The following is a 14782-nucleotide window of genomic DNA, read 5'->3' as shown; positions in this document are numbered from 1 at the left end:
CATACAATTTAATAAAAAAACACTATGTTATTTAAATAATTGAAAAAGCAAAAAAATTACAATTCTTTAAAATGAATACTTTCATTTTTTTTTATTGAGACTAATATTTAGTAAAAATATTTATACAACTGTAGAGCATAGTTAAGGCCCAAGGTATAAGTTGAAATGAGAGCCAGTATGTGTTAATATCGTTTTAATATTCTCGTATTGCCTTCGTCTTCTTCCTCTGTCTTTACTTCGTCGCATTCGAACATTGCAATTGCGTTTCTTTTTACTACAGATTTCGATGCGAAAACTCGCAACAAGGCCAGAAAACCGAGCCCAATTCGAAGCTGAGCGACTGACTTTGCACGGAGCCTCAAAATGTGATGCTGGTTCGGTGAGCGTCGTAGCAAAATTGCAGGATTAGGGTTACGGAGGAATTTTTTTTTGCAAGATTGGTTGATTGCGTACGTGCGTGTTTGCGAGTGTGTTTGTTTGTCGACGCTTGAACAAGTGTGGAGGAGTTTGTATTCCCTTTGGAGGTATCTTTGCATTTAGAATGAGTCAGCGAGAGCTGGTTGTCGAGACAGAAGACGTTGTAGCACGGCGACTGAGGTTTAATTTTTGTTTTTGTTTTTGTTTTTTTACGGGAAAATAGGGTGCGCGTTAACACCGACCGTAGCGCCACGGCTGACGTGGTGTGGATGAGACGCAGGGGGAGGGGGAGGAATCAATCTTGGGGCAGGTCCACCTGATCGCATTTTTGCAACGCTCCTGCGGGTTTCTCGAAGCTTCGTTTGCTGTAGGAGCAAACTTGCGAGCGGGATTGCCAGTTTTTGGTGAGAGGGGGAGGCTATTTATTTTTGGTGTTTGTGTTTGAGGGGGACGTGGTTAGTGCGCGATTTGGATGCGCGGTGGGGATTTTGTGGTGCTTAGGAGTTGTTGTGGCGAACAATGGGACGGGCAACAATGCCGACGAGTGGTCGTGCTGTGGTTGGGAGTTTAGGAGGGCGGGTTGGAAGCGGGGGTTCACCACAGCGAACGCAGTTGCCGTCGCAGGAGCTGCTGGACGATCTCTGCAGCCGTTTCGTGCTTAACATGCCGGAGGAGGAGCTCAAGGCGTTTGAGAGGATGTTGTTCTCCGTGGAACAGGCGCACTGGTTCTATGAGGACAATGCGATGGAGCAGGACATGGCGTTGAAGTTTCTGACGCTTCGGGAATTCACGTCGCTGATGTTTCAGAGCTGCGCGGCGCTGCGGCCGTACATAGCTCACATTGACAACATATATAAGGATTTCACGACGTACAAGACGAGTGTGCCCGTGGCGGGCGCGATCATGCTGGACGAAACCCTGGAGAGATGTTTGCTTGTGAAGGGTTGGAAGGCCGGTGCAAGTTGGGGCTTTCCGCGAGGGAAGAAGAACAAGGACGAGGAGGATTCTATCTGTGCTGTGCGGGAAGTGATCGAGGAGACATCGTATAACATACAACCCAAATTAAACCTGGATGATCATTTGGAGGTAGTAGTAGGGCAGCAGCGGATGCGTCTATTTATTATCCCGGGTGTCAAGGATGACACCATGTTCGAGCCTCAAACGAAGAAAGAAGTGAGCGAAATAGCGTGGCACAGAGTGGACGAACTGCATGTTGCTAAACCTGAGTCTGTAATGCACCATCGGGGTCCTAACGGACTTAAATATTTTATGATTTTCCCGTTTGTGACTCCTCTTAAGAATTGGATCGCGAAGAAACGACCTCAGTATTCAAAGAGAGTGCATCTGCTTCCAACTGTTACAGTTTGGAAGGTGAAGAACAATTTGTCGTCAGCGGGGTCAGTCACCTTCGGACAAAATTATGTGTCCTCAGTGATGCCTCGAGCACCTGCAGCTGTAGCTGCACCCGTACCATCGTCAGAGGAAATCAAGAGTTCTCCAAAGAGCACCCCAGAGAATTCTCCAAAGAGCTTTCCAAGTAGCTCTCCAAACAGTTCTTCAAACAGCTCTCCAAACAGCTCTCCAAAGAATTCTCCAAGGGCGGCTCAAGGGATGACTCCAAAGACACTGTCTAGGATCCCCCCTAAAACTGTTCTTAAAGGACCTCCTGGCAACGCTTTTAGGGACTTCAGATTCGATTTTACTCGGATTCTTCAGCAGCTTGATGGTTAATCTACAAACGTTTGAAGGAGATTTTTCCCAGGTTGGGGGACTGTATATAGGTTCGATGAAACTATTCAATTTTCCTCCCCCTGGCTTTCCTCAACGTTCTGGGTTCAGCCTCTTCGCTCGTGTTGTATTGTATCGCTTTCTGGCTTCAGTCTGTTTAGGCATCCTTAGATTATATGTCTGGGTCTCACTTTACGTGTAACCTGACCTGGGACTGAATCCACTCTCTCAGCGTGATAGCTATGGGGGTGATACGTTTAGGCTTGGAGGTCATGGTCCTATTGCAGCCTACACCTGATTCTTCAAAACCGTATGTATAGTTTCTTTTGGTTTCCTTGTGGATTAGAAGAACAGAAGCTATGATAGCGACAATCTTAATGACCTACACAACATGGAGGTGAAACCGAAGTTCTCTTTGCAGTTATAGTCGGAGGCACACCTAGTAATATCGCGCAGTGAAAGCTTATGTTTGGGCAGGTTGTAACCTTAGAAGAGATTGGAGAGGAGCCTCCCTCGGGAAGGATTCAATTACTCACATGATAGCATGTGCAGTGTCAGGAGAGTGGGGAGTGATGTGACGAATTTTTGAGTTGCATCGCTGCGTAGTCTTATGATAGCATTCAGTGATAGAACAATTTATCTGGATTTTGGGCTGTTGTGTACAATGAAAGCCGCGTGTTGTGATTTAACTAGGGGTTGTAGGATGAAGGGATGTCATGCTTCTTTTTGGCACATCTCGACATCATGTGTTTTATAGTTTTATTTCAGGATGCAATTTTTTTCTTTTTTCTTATTCTTTTTTCTCTTTTCTTTTGTAGATTCAATTTTTGAACAGTCGATAAATTAGCTTTTGGTTTTGCTAGACGAGGTTATAGCAGGGGTACTTGCAAAGCAGAGAAGACCAAGGCGGTTGTGGAGAAGCTTTTCAAGATCCCAGCACTTAATGCTTTGGTGGTCCTCTCTGCACCTTGATGTACTCCTGGGGTAATGGCCATTGCCGTATATTGAAGTTGTATAGCTACTGCAAGTGCCAGTTATATTGCTACAAACTTGGTTTTTGTGTTGCGACACTGAGGTGATCCTAAAAGACACCGACAAGGTGTAGCAGATCATTGTCAAGCTGGTTATGATGGCTTGGAATATTATGACTGCAACCGAAGAAACTTGTTAGGGTACAGAGACGTTTCTGTCGCTGACTTGACTCACCGAGCCTGATGTATACGTGGAGGTCAGCTATTGATTTTCCTTCTCTTTTTTCACAGTGCTTGTTGTTGATGGAATGTGAATTATTCTTGACTCATAAGTTCTGAAACTTACGACCGATGATTGTGTGCATGCGCTTTCAATGACAGATATTGCTCAGTTATTCAACAATAAGTAGAGGAAGCGAACTTTGAAGACATGCTGCAAGAAAAACGCCTTCAACTTATAACAAGTGCCCGAGATGTGTTGGTGCGGTTGTATTTCATCAGAGGGATGAAAATGCTGTTAAAGTTGGTGTTCTTCCTAAGCATCTACTGGGGCCGTCTCGCCTATTTTAAACAAGTGAATGGCGGAAGTGAATCGTCCTGATTCTTTAGTGTTCATTATGTGTGATAGAACATGCATCATATATCCTGTAGGTGGACGCTGGACTGGTTAGCTGAACAGACTGAATCTGTTTATATGCTCCGTTTTCACTACCCATCAGTAATATCTTGGATTCGCAAATTAGTTGGACATAAGCCCGAGGTCTTGTATAGACACAACTTTTTTCTTTCTGCTTTGGAAGAAGAATTTGGATTTGGTGAATATGTCCACATATTCATGCTGATGCGCTTTTGTCTTACTAGAAATAAAATCATATTTTATGTTCAACAGCAGTCACATCTGGTCAGGATTTAGCTTAAATTACCAATGGGTCTACCCTGCTTGAGGTTTATGCAGTTGCAACTCCAGAATGTGACTACCGAATCTGATTTTCGTGCAGAAACCTCACCCTGTATACCACTTAATTAAATGGTTTGCTTATCTTTTCATTGTCAGTGTTTTAGTACAGCCCTCCAAACGTATCGGTTTTGGAAGAATAATCTCTTCTCGTCTGTATTGGAGCCTGCTCGTTCTTGTTCTCTACTACGACACGTGCAGTATTGCCCTATCACCAGTTCAAAATATCTGTTGCATTCGTCTGATTTTTTCTGCTTTAAATTTTTTACTTGTATTTCAAATATGTGAGTAGTCCTTCGTATCACCGAATTTGTCTCTGCTAGACCTGTCCACTCATGCGTGATTTATGCTACCTAAGGAACGACATCTTCAAATTATTAGAGAGATATGCTAGATTGGGATCGTGACTCCTATTGAAAAATCTTGAGAAGCTCCTGAAGAGAAAATTGTCTTGTACACTTCGTAGTTTCTAGAAGTGTTTTGTAAATGAACTGTAACTTGTGGTACGAAGATCATTTTATGGGATGATACTGGGTCTAGGCTGCAATCTGTCTGGGAGCTTACGATAACAGATCCCTCAATAAAAGAAATAAAAGAAGAAAAGAAAAAAAGAAAAGGAAACTCACTTCTCTGTAATATCTGCGACCGTATCATCAGACGCACATAATCAGCATGTACTGATCGCAGAAGCGTACGACATGTACCCACCGAACTGCTTCTATGTAGAGTTGTAGCAACCAAGCATATCGAAGTTACTGATCCGCAGATAATGGTCACGCATAAATCCTACCAAAAATGATACATCGCAGGCAGTGAGTCTTTAAGACACAGCTGCAATTACATCTATGCGCTTCCAACCTTTTCTGAAACCTAACAATGTGGTTCTAACGCAATATCAGCACGTTTTTGGAAAGCCACAGGCTGAAACATCTCATTTCTTTGCCCCGGGAGCAACGCAAGTTGCAGATAGAGTTCTGATATGTAGGACATTTTGGGTACTTGAGGAAGCTTAGTATTGAGTATTGCATCTGGGGTGACCATGTCCTTGACAAAACCATCGCGTGCTTGGAATCAGTTCACTGTGACCTTCACATTTTCACAAAGAGTTTGACCTGAATGAGCTGGAAGGGCTCAGTGGGTTTTTATCCTCGGGACCACAAATCTTCTCACTGAGCCAATCCCATGGTTGAATAAGCCAAAATATGCCTACAACAGAGGCGACACCCCAAAGCGCAATCGATTCCATGTCACGGTGCTGTGGTTGTAAACCTCTAGGAATCATGTTCACCAAAAAACTCAAGGATGATTTCTTCGCCATGATGAAACACTTCGATATCTTCCAGACGTAATTTCGATTATGACTCAAAGGCTAGAATGGCAACCCTATATCCTGCAACCACCAGCATGTGAGGGTTTAGTATTAAACATGACCAGGACACAGACGTGAAGTGTACATGAAAGGCCGTTGTCGAAAATATGCTCAACACCTCGACTAGCGACTCCTACAAGTAGAGCGTCGAAACCGGAATCACGTACCACTGAGTAAAGTGGAGATCAAATGCACGAGTGGTGAACAGTGGCGTTCCAACATCTACATCCTATAATTAAGATGTTCCTGTAGAAGTCAATCTCGAGTTGAACCGCCCAAACGCCAGTTCCACAAGTGATACATGAGAATGAATCATTGAGTGTGAAAATTTTAATGACCTCTGAAAGTTTTAAAACTTCCACCTATGTAGAACGGTGAGAAAGTACTCTACGATTACACAACGACGTTTCACAGTGCCATTCTAAGAGGAAAGAATTTGCGAAGGTATTGAAATTTATGTCTTATCTCAAGCAACCGTTTCAATGCTATGTCTCCAACTTATATCACCAAATGGTAGTGAATTTTACCTGAAATTATCAATAAATGGAGTTGTAATCGTACATTGTGCTGAAAACTGGTTGATGGAACGACCTTGCTTTCTTCCTGGATAGAAGTTGAGCAGTAACATGGCGAACCCGCAAGACTACATGAAGCTACACCGCTCGTTGTTAATCGATCATCACAAAAAGTTGCCTCCTCTTTCTAACATCTTCAAGCATTTCTACTCAAATCACTGACGTGAAAATAAACACACTTCAGATAGCAAACTGCACAGTCTGTCTTATAAGCTGAGGAACATATCAGAAAAGATCACCCAAGTTTTCATCCACTTACAGAAGATGTTGTGTACATTTATATTACCCTCCAAGACTTTTAATAGGCACATTCAGCCGTGCATGCCTCAAAAAAACCTATCCAAGCCGTCAAGTATGCAGCAGTTAGTTCCCCATGTGCCTGGGCGAAAGAATAACTAACTTCTGTTAGTAAGGCCATCTACTACATGAGTCAGATTCACGTTCTTGGCTTGTTCAACTCAAACCACCTATTTCACTGAGCTTGATGAACTTTCTTCCCGTTTTCTCAGTATGATTATGTTCAGTCCTTCAGCCACGTGATCTCATCACCATCTTTGTTAGGTGCTGTGACATTGATCTGACAATCACCCCATTTCATTAAGAAAGAAGAAAATCTCGCACTCCAGCCGACGATATGCTTGAACATCCATATATATATATATGTGTGTGTGTGTGTGTGTGTGGCAGATTAAAAAATTACCGCAACGTTCTACCTGAATGGCGCTAAAACAAAAGAACCATCCAACACTAACAATCCCTCACAAAGAAGAGCATCGAAAACTTCTTTCGAAAGCATACATTATACTTCTGCACCGGACAAGAATCTGTCAATGCAACCACTTACTTCAGCAGACACACTGTACCAAACGATTCTGAATTTTAAGATGAACGCGTCGTTGCCATGACTGCTGACCTATAGAAACGATGCTATCTCAAAACCCATGCCCTTCCTGAGTCGCGAAGTGTGGGAAACGTAAAATTTCGCTGAGACTACTAAGATAACTAGAAATCTCTAATCTAACAAACAATTCAAACGGACAACCTTTGATCCACACCTTATGTTCGATTTCAACCAGATCCCTCACCAGACCAAAAAAAGATCTATCTTTCTATCTATCTATCTATCTATATTTCTTGCTAACCTATTATTAGATATCCATCACATGGTGCTTAAGTTACCAGGACCACCGAGTGCGCCTCCTCCTGAGAATTCAGGGAGCCTCCAATGACGAAGATAAACATCTAACGGTTTACATTCTCAAGTTAACTCTTCAAAGCTCCGTTAACGAAACTTTAATATGTGAGACTGTAATAAATCTTTTAACGCATACAGATTCGGTGCACTGTTTCATTTCCAAGCAGGTAACGGACACAAACAAAATGATACTGACTCCATATCAATAGATAAATCTTAACCATCATGCAATTATCTCACAGAGAGAATCATAGTTGACAAACAAGACCTACAGCAAGTACAAGACTAGGAGGCACAAACATTGGCAAACCGCCTTCTCCAAGTTCTAGTCCAGGCGCAAGCTCGTGAACTATATCTCGGGATGGTTGCCCACATTATTACATATCCTGCAGAAGTTCTACAACTTTAGAATAAAAAAAGAAGAGGCACAGCTGCGTGATAAGGTCGTGTAGTCTTGTGTAGCGCGCCAAGTCCTCAGTGATGTGCTCCGACTTAAATGACTCCAGCCATATCGGGTAATGCTCAACAATCTCTTTCATCGGCTCATATAATACTTCCTTGGAGAGTAGCTGCTGCATCATGGTTTCCAACAAGTTCTGCATATCCTGCAAATTCTCTGTTTCATGTTGCAGAATAGATGTCATCAGAGGACTCGTACATCACAATGCTTTGTTCGAGAACTTTTTAACTTTTATGAGGCGCCATAATTGATACAGGCTCTACAATCCATGAATAAAAGTTACTCGATGCGGAATTAAATATAATCCACATTAAATAAAAAACAAGATTCACAAAATATAGGTCCGTTGTGATTGATTAGAGTGGTAATTCTGAGCATATGTAAGATACTAGACCTCGTTTTATTAACTGTCTTAAGATTCTGTTTCGAGAACTCTTAAGAGCCGGAGAGATAAGACAGTCATCTTACTTGAGATTAAAGCCATCAACTCCACGGAAATCGAAACTGGATGAAGCAGCTTGAAATGTAGCTGCAAACATTTTTTCTGTAACACTAGAGAACTACTGTAGCTGACGAGAAAGAAGAAGGACTCACAAGGCGCTGTCAAGCAAGTCATCGTCGAAATCCTCGGCGTCGACCATTTCGAAGAGCGATCCTGGCTATGGCAGCACAACAACACATGCAGCATTCGAGGATCAATGTCTTAAAGACGACGAACAATTTGGACGGAGAGTTTTCTGTCGTCGAGGAAGTGAACTTGAAATTTTAAAACTTCCCATATTGCCGCGTAGTTTTGGTCCCTCGAACTCACTTAATAAAAGTTTTAAATTACAGGTACAATAATTTTCGTACTATTTAATAAAGTTGACTTCAGAACTGTTGAAACTACTTGAAATATATATATATATGTGTGTGCATATATATGTGCATAATTAGTGTAAATTATGGAAAGTAACAATTAAAAATTGATGAAGACTTTACATCTTTACTATGAATAGTCTCAGAGAAATGCATGAAATTGACAAAATTAAAATTTCATTTTAATTAATTAATCTTATATACACACGAAAGTAATATTAATATCTTGCATACAAAAAGTAACAAATATGTATAGACATATAATTTATATTATTCAGTCCAAGTTAACGGCTACATACACAATGTGGACATGTTCAAACAGAGTGACTATATTCATGGAAGAAATAGTCCAAAATCATTTACTTGAAGACATAAAGAACTCAGCTTTATTGAAATAGCAGTGTTATAGTAACCAGTGCAACAGTAATTAGATTTGTATATATTAATAGAAGAATGTAACTGAATGGTATGTTCCATCTTAATATGTGCAATATCATTACTTTTCTCTCTTCAACACATGTGAAATTTCTATATTACATTTATTTGAGTTTGATACTCATTTTTTTGCTTGCTCCATCTGTATACACATTAGTACAATGCTTTACTTCATGAAGCAATTGTTGCACATATTTTTCCGAAGTAATGTTGCAAGAAGTTAGCATTAAAAAGTGAAGTTACTGGTGCGAAACAAGACCAGTTAATATACAAAGTTACCAAATCAATGCAATTCACTAAAAGTTTTAAATTTCACCTTTCAGATGGTTACAAAATCAACAAAGTTCATGTTCATGTTCATGTTCATGCTGTACAGCAGATATAAATACCGTGTTCCAGACCAGATAAACTGCTCTACATCCATGTACTCTCTCACTACGCAAAATGTGAGGCTATTCCTTAAAATGAGTACAGTTGTAACTCAAAATCCAACTTTTATGAGCAACTACATGAAATGTTGAGCTACAGCCCAACGTAACCCCAGCACCATTGTTTTGCCTCGCTGCCAATCTATGCAACCAACTCGTATCTTACTCGAAGCAGGTAGTGAGGTTTCACCTACAGACACAGTTGTGACCACCCAAGTGAATCAGTGAAAAGAAATGACGAGAATAATGTGAGGAGACTTCTCTGTTTCTGCATGACGTGAATCCATAAGAAATATAATATTGCAACTACCACATGGAGTATGAATTTGAGTAGTAAGATGATGCTGCTCACTTGCATAGAGTCATAAACACAGAACTCATTGAAGTCGAGAGGACTATCTTCCTTGCCAGGAATCAGTGGACCACATGGCACTGTGATGTCCTCTTCGAACTTAATATAGCCGTCCGGATCTGTCGTCATTTTTCCCAGACCCTTAATTGCCACTTTCTTCTTCTTGTATTGGCTCACATCCTGCATCCAGCATGGTGAAAGCGTAAGGGTGCACAGAAAATGTTGTAATTGGATTTATTACACTTGAACTAAGAAAAACCTTCTGTTGATAAGCAACGAATTAGAAGTGCAGAGAGAAGAAGGTATACCTCTTCAGGTTTAGTAAGCTCTAAAATTTCATCTCCTAACCCCACGACAGCCAATATGAGGTACCCCTCTGGCCGGTCTACGGCTGTAAACCCAAACTGAGCTGCCCGGGCTGCAGAATCAGAACAGTACCACCCTTCTCCAAACTGCACATACATTTCAATCCATATCCGCGAGGAGTCCATTATCGCTTAGTCAAGGCGATAATAAGAAAACGAAATCATCACTGACATGCTGAAATATACTAGCCATATCCATATTGATATTACTTACCATGTATCCTGAGGCTGGGGCTTCAATTGAAGCAGGTGGCATGCCTACTTTCATGCAAGCGAGTAGGTTGCAAGTTCTGGTACCTGTATGAATTTCAATATGATTATCACGACTATTTTCTTCCAGCGTAGTGTAATCACATGTAAATATCCAGTGATTCTGAAAGTATGAAACATGTGCACAATTGTCATCACCCAAACAACCAACCGGAGAAAGCCAAGATACAAGCACCATACCACACCAGAGAAGTTGTTTGTTGCTCATTTTCTTAATATCTTTCAGAGAAGGAGTTGCAGCACTATCTATCAAGCAAGCCTCTTGCAAGTTGACAGAATACTCCTGTAACATTCACAGAGTTAACAAACCTGAAATATCAAAATTTAAATGAAATATACCAGAACAGAACCATCACAGCAACGATTCATATAGTTTTCATGTGCAAGAAGGTCAAGACGAGCATTGAATTGTTAAATACCGAATCCATGAATTTCACTGGTGCGATGGTTTTGGCCAGATAGTTGCTGATCATTTTGTAGTCCTCGCTGTCATGGTCCAAAGGTGTGATCTGACAGCCAAGTTTCGCATAGCGATCTGCCAATGGATCGTCAAGAGTTGATTCGTCTTTCAAGTTCCCAATTAACTGGGATGCTACTGAAATAGCCTTCAGTGCTTCCAGAGTTGGCGCCGCCTGCAATTCATGGCAGCCATATGATGTGAAGCAATCAACGTGAAGGGATATTCATTAGATTATAATGACTGAGATACTGTCTGAGACAGATTCGTAGCCAGTAGACAACATGACTCACCATCTGTGCGACTTGATCGATATCCTTAATGACAAATGGACGGGTGGTGTGCACCAGCGACCACCACTTGTTGCTGAAGTCGAGGCACATCCGTTCATGCTTCAACTCGTCTTCCTCAGGCTCCCTCAGGTACGCCGCGAATTGCTGTAACACATCCGTACCTGTCCTCCCCCATAAAAAAATATTAAGCAGATACATAAACTTCCACTTACAGACTACAGTTTTTGGATTTTCTTTCATAATTGAGCTTAGTCCCTAACTTTCAAATAATAGACAGTTAATGAAAAGTAATAAGGGACGGGAATCCCAGCAGCTTACATCTCTCCAGGTGAAATTCCGTCAAATTTCCGCTGGGAAGATCAGGTGCATCAATAGCCATTTCCGTCATGGCAAACCTGATGCAGGAAAGAAGGTAAGATGACAAAAAACCACATATTTTTACATTGTCTGTAGTTGCAACAACAGTGCTACACCAAGTAGCCTTGACAAAACCTCCGAACTACATCAGAAACCACATCATCCCATCTGAAACGCTGCTGGTTCCGAAGTTATTTCAACTAAAGGCAAAATCGAATCATCCACATGTAGTAGAAAATCAATTAGTTTCCTAATGACCCGTACCGGTAAACCTCTTGGCTCATGAGGACTTTTAGATCCTGCGCCACCCGAGAATTCATTTTGGTATGAGCAGCCGCTGTGCCAAGTTGATGAACACCAAGGCCTCCGGCACGGGCGTCAACTCCCGAATTCATGTCAACTGGGAAGAACTTCATTGGCTTCTTCTCAAACTTCTTCTCTCTCTCCCAAGGCTCAAATGGATTCCCTGTCAAAGTCTCGAACAGCTTCACGAACTCTCTCATGGCTTGTCTAGTGCTGTCCATCTCCTCAAGCCTTTCCGTGTTATGCAGCCGATCTCCTACGCGACCTTTCTTGTAGTACAGATATACTGCTTTATTGGGCATTTCAATCAATTGCATTATTGCGTAGCTGAAACCAACCAAGTATTGGGTTAATTACAATGCCTTGTCAGATCCACACCCAATTTCAGGCAAATATACTATGATGAAAGGCATGGGGAAGAAATACATAACTCGTTAATTCCAGCGACCATGTCGCACATGGAGAAGGCACAGTTGTATATAATATCTTTGTTTTCGAATATTTTTCCACCCTCCTCCTCCAATTCCGTGTCTTTGTATACCCCTCGTTTCCCGACCAACTTCACCTGTAGTAGCAGAAGCAGACATGCACCACAGAGCAACAGATTAGAATTGAAACTAGCCTCACATGAGTGGTGGTTTACGAACATCAGAAAATATAAGTATATCAAAATCAACAACATTAATTAGGATGATAATTGATCTGATCACCTCAGCCATCAAAGATAGAGCAGCCTCAGCTTGAGGAGACATTTTGTCCCAGGGTACATCACGCTCTCCTGGGAATTCTGCAGCCATATCATACTTCTCCAGCGGAAGTTGTTCCTTCTGCTTGATGCAATCGGTAATCCACTCCTCTCTGACGACCGGAATGTTCAAAGATCTGAAACAAATGCACCAGTTAGCATTGTGCTACTCATTGCCAATCAAACGCAGTTGCGTAATTATATTACACTTACATTAATCTTTAGGATAAGCAAACCATTTTGAGAGAATTATTAAATTACTCGATAGTACTTACATCGCATCTGCACTTTTCGTTGATCCACCACCCCCGCTAGCATCTCGCGCATCTGCTATTACGCATGTCACACCTGAACAGTGCCAAAAACATAATTTGTGACTTAGCAATTATCACCAATACTTTGCAGTAACAACCATCGTCTTCAAATGGCGTGACTCCAAAACCCGAGATATATTTTTTTCCAGGGTTCTTCACCAGCAATACTTATACAAATTACGAAATGGTGGAACTAATAGTCGAAAGAGGTCGAGTTGCTGGAACATACCCGGTTTGATGGCATTAGCAACCTTTCCTCCGTGCTTCTCTATGTCGGCCCTGCGCGCACCCTGAAACAGCAGCATTAACGTCATCGATACCAGTCGTTAATTGAGAGCAAAAAACCTCTACGCAGCCTAACTTGACGGTAGAATGAAAAGACTTCTACATTCCATCTGCCAGTCACTCTAGTCTCAGTTAATTTCTAGTGCTGTGTAAAGTTTTCGTAAAGTCGTGGACTGGTGCTGTAACCCCAGAAAATGAAGCAAAACGACTCACCTGCTTACGACTCAATCGACCTGACAACACGATCGTCATGCCCAAAAATGGCTTTTCACCAGAAGCTAGCACTCGCTTGGGATTCTTTGAGGCATCATGCGACTTTTCGAACTGCCAAATATCATGCACATGGAAGAGGGGTCAGTGTCACATTGACAGCATAAAAAAACAACACTTGAAAAGGAAGCATGCGAAGTCATTTTTTCAAACCTGCTTTAGAAACTCATTTTTCAACTTCTTGGGAAGTTTCAAACACCCGTTAGTGCGCTCCGCCGAAGGAGCCGTATAGTTACACATCGTCCACTCCGATATGAAACCAGAACACTTGTACTGATGTCCATCACATATCAGCGCGGCATGTGTGCCATGAGACTCGCACAGGGGGCAGGTTTGCAAAGGCCCATAAAAGAGTTGATCGGCACTGCATCCATAAATTCCCGAATCAGTATAACGTGGGCCCCGTCCGATTAGTTGCTTAACATTTTTCAATATCTAATCGTTGCACATCAATTCCTCAGGACAATGTAAGCCTTGAGCAAATAAAGCTGTCCGACTGTAAGACGTACACGCCATGCAGAAGCATATTGTCGGGAAGCAAGGAGTTGAGCCCGTTCTCCACAGCGATGGCTCTGACGTCCTCAATCGAACACTCATCTTTCAGTTTGTCGACAAACTCCTGAAACTGCTCCACGGTGTCCTCAGCGGAACTGTTGAGCTCCTCAGTGTGAGCATCTTGCTTGGTGCTCTTGGCAGCTTTGCCACCCGATCGGGTCCCACGGGCGGGACTACTACCTACAACCACCCTCTGCCTCTTACCTTCATGCACCGGCCCATCGGGTTCTGGCTCATACGATTCGTCTTGCCTAGCCTTACCCCTTGTTTCCCTCGTCGCGGTCGTCATTGTGACCCTGCAACACACCACCTCCACCACTGGTCCTAAACCCCAATAACAACAAAACCCACCTTAATCTATGAGGTTTGCTACAAAAGAAAAAATGTGAAGGATACAGAATGATATGTAATGCAGATCGCTATGTCTTCGGTGGGATTTTATAGCATGACGGAAGGGAAGCAGGAGAGTGGGAGGAAGGCATGGCAGCCAGGTTTTGACTCAGACAATTGGCGAGCAAGCAACGTGCCAAGTGCCATGCATCAATAATGGCTCCCATAACGCAGACTCAAGCGTTTCCCGCTTTCCCACTGTACCCCCCCCCCCCCAACTTAGAGATCATATCCCTATAACTACAGGGCTACTAACTACTGCTACTTCATGCGCACACACACGCGGCTTGTGCCGCGAGTTAATTGTCCTCTTACCCATGGCATTGAAATGGATAAGTAACCGGAAAGGGTACTAAGACTAGAATATGGAAGGAATATCCCATACTACCACCCCATGCAAATTGCCATCCGTAGCCGCTGCCGCATTTTAGTGGC

General features: G+C 42.3%; 2 protein-coding genes and 1 pseudogene across 17 annotated transcripts; 1 reads left to right on the top strand and 2 right to left on the bottom strand.

Moving 5' to 3' along the window:
• Window positions 1–205: 205 nt before the first annotated feature.
• LOC141044370 (mRNA-decapping enzyme subunit 2 pseudogene) lies at window positions 206–4002 on the top strand (annotated as a pseudogene). 4 transcript variants are annotated; one of them, XR_016504001.1, is made up of 4 exons: window positions 206–379; window positions 698–2198; window positions 3009–3373; window positions 3498–4002. The product of XR_016504001.1 is annotated as an mRNA-decapping enzyme subunit 2 pseudogene, transcript variant X3 (transcript). The 4 variants fall into 4 exon arrangements; XR_016504003.1 differs by having other exon boundaries at window positions 206–2179; XR_016504000.1 differs by having other exon boundaries at window positions 207–379; window positions 698–3373.
• A 797-nt stretch (window positions 4003–4799) lies between these two features.
• LOC141045601 (uncharacterized) lies at window positions 4800–8392 on the bottom strand. Of its 12 annotated transcripts, none has more exons than XR_016504007.1 (6): window positions 8139–8392; window positions 6483–7826; window positions 6275–6351; window positions 5968–6093; window positions 5608–5686; window positions 4800–5461 (listed from the first exon to the last, which is right to left on the bottom strand). XR_016504007.1 is itself a non-coding variant. In XM_090251618.1 (5 exons), the coding sequence occupies exons 3-5, from the start codon at window positions 6324–6326 to the stop codon at window positions 5427–5429; spliced, it is 213 nt and encodes a 70-aa protein (XP_090107744.1). In that variant the 5' UTR covers window positions 6327–6351; window positions 6483–7826; window positions 8139–8359; the 3' UTR covers window positions 4800–5426. The 12 variants fall into 12 exon arrangements, 2 of the variants coding, with proteins under 2 accessions (XP_090107744.1, XP_090107750.1); XR_016504010.1 differs by having other exon boundaries at window positions 5968–6083; XR_016504009.1 differs by having other exon boundaries at window positions 6860–7826.
• Window positions 8393–9255: 863 nt separating this feature from the next.
• On the bottom strand, window positions 9256–14393 carry LOC112280095 (protein ADP-ribosyltransferase PARP3). Its single transcript, XM_024515149.3, has 16 exons — window positions 13912–14393; window positions 13556–13766; window positions 13346–13456; window positions 13077–13137; window positions 12809–12881; window positions 12499–12670; window positions 12220–12353; window positions 11750–12115; window positions 11447–11523; window positions 11129–11289; window positions 10798–11010; window positions 10559–10661; window positions 10323–10405; window positions 10052–10195; window positions 9744–9923; window positions 9256–9581 (listed from the first exon to the last, which is right to left on the bottom strand). Exons 1-16 carry the CDS (start codon window positions 14244–14246, stop codon window positions 9534–9536), a joined length of 2472 nt encoding a protein of 823 aa, XP_024370917.1. The 5' UTR covers window positions 14247–14393; the 3' UTR covers window positions 9256–9533.
• Window positions 14394–14782: the final 389 nt, after the last annotated feature.

Source organism: Physcomitrium patens, chromosome 1, assembly GCF_059467195.1.
Source record: "Physcomitrium patens ecotype Gransden chromosome 1, ASM5946719v1, whole genome shotgun sequence".
Classification (NCBI taxonomy): domain Eukaryota; kingdom Viridiplantae; phylum Streptophyta; class Bryopsida; order Funariales; family Funariaceae; genus Physcomitrium; species Physcomitrium patens.
The sequence above is the reverse complement of the archived record's forward strand: the minus strand, read 5'-3'. Positions and strand labels throughout refer to the sequence as shown.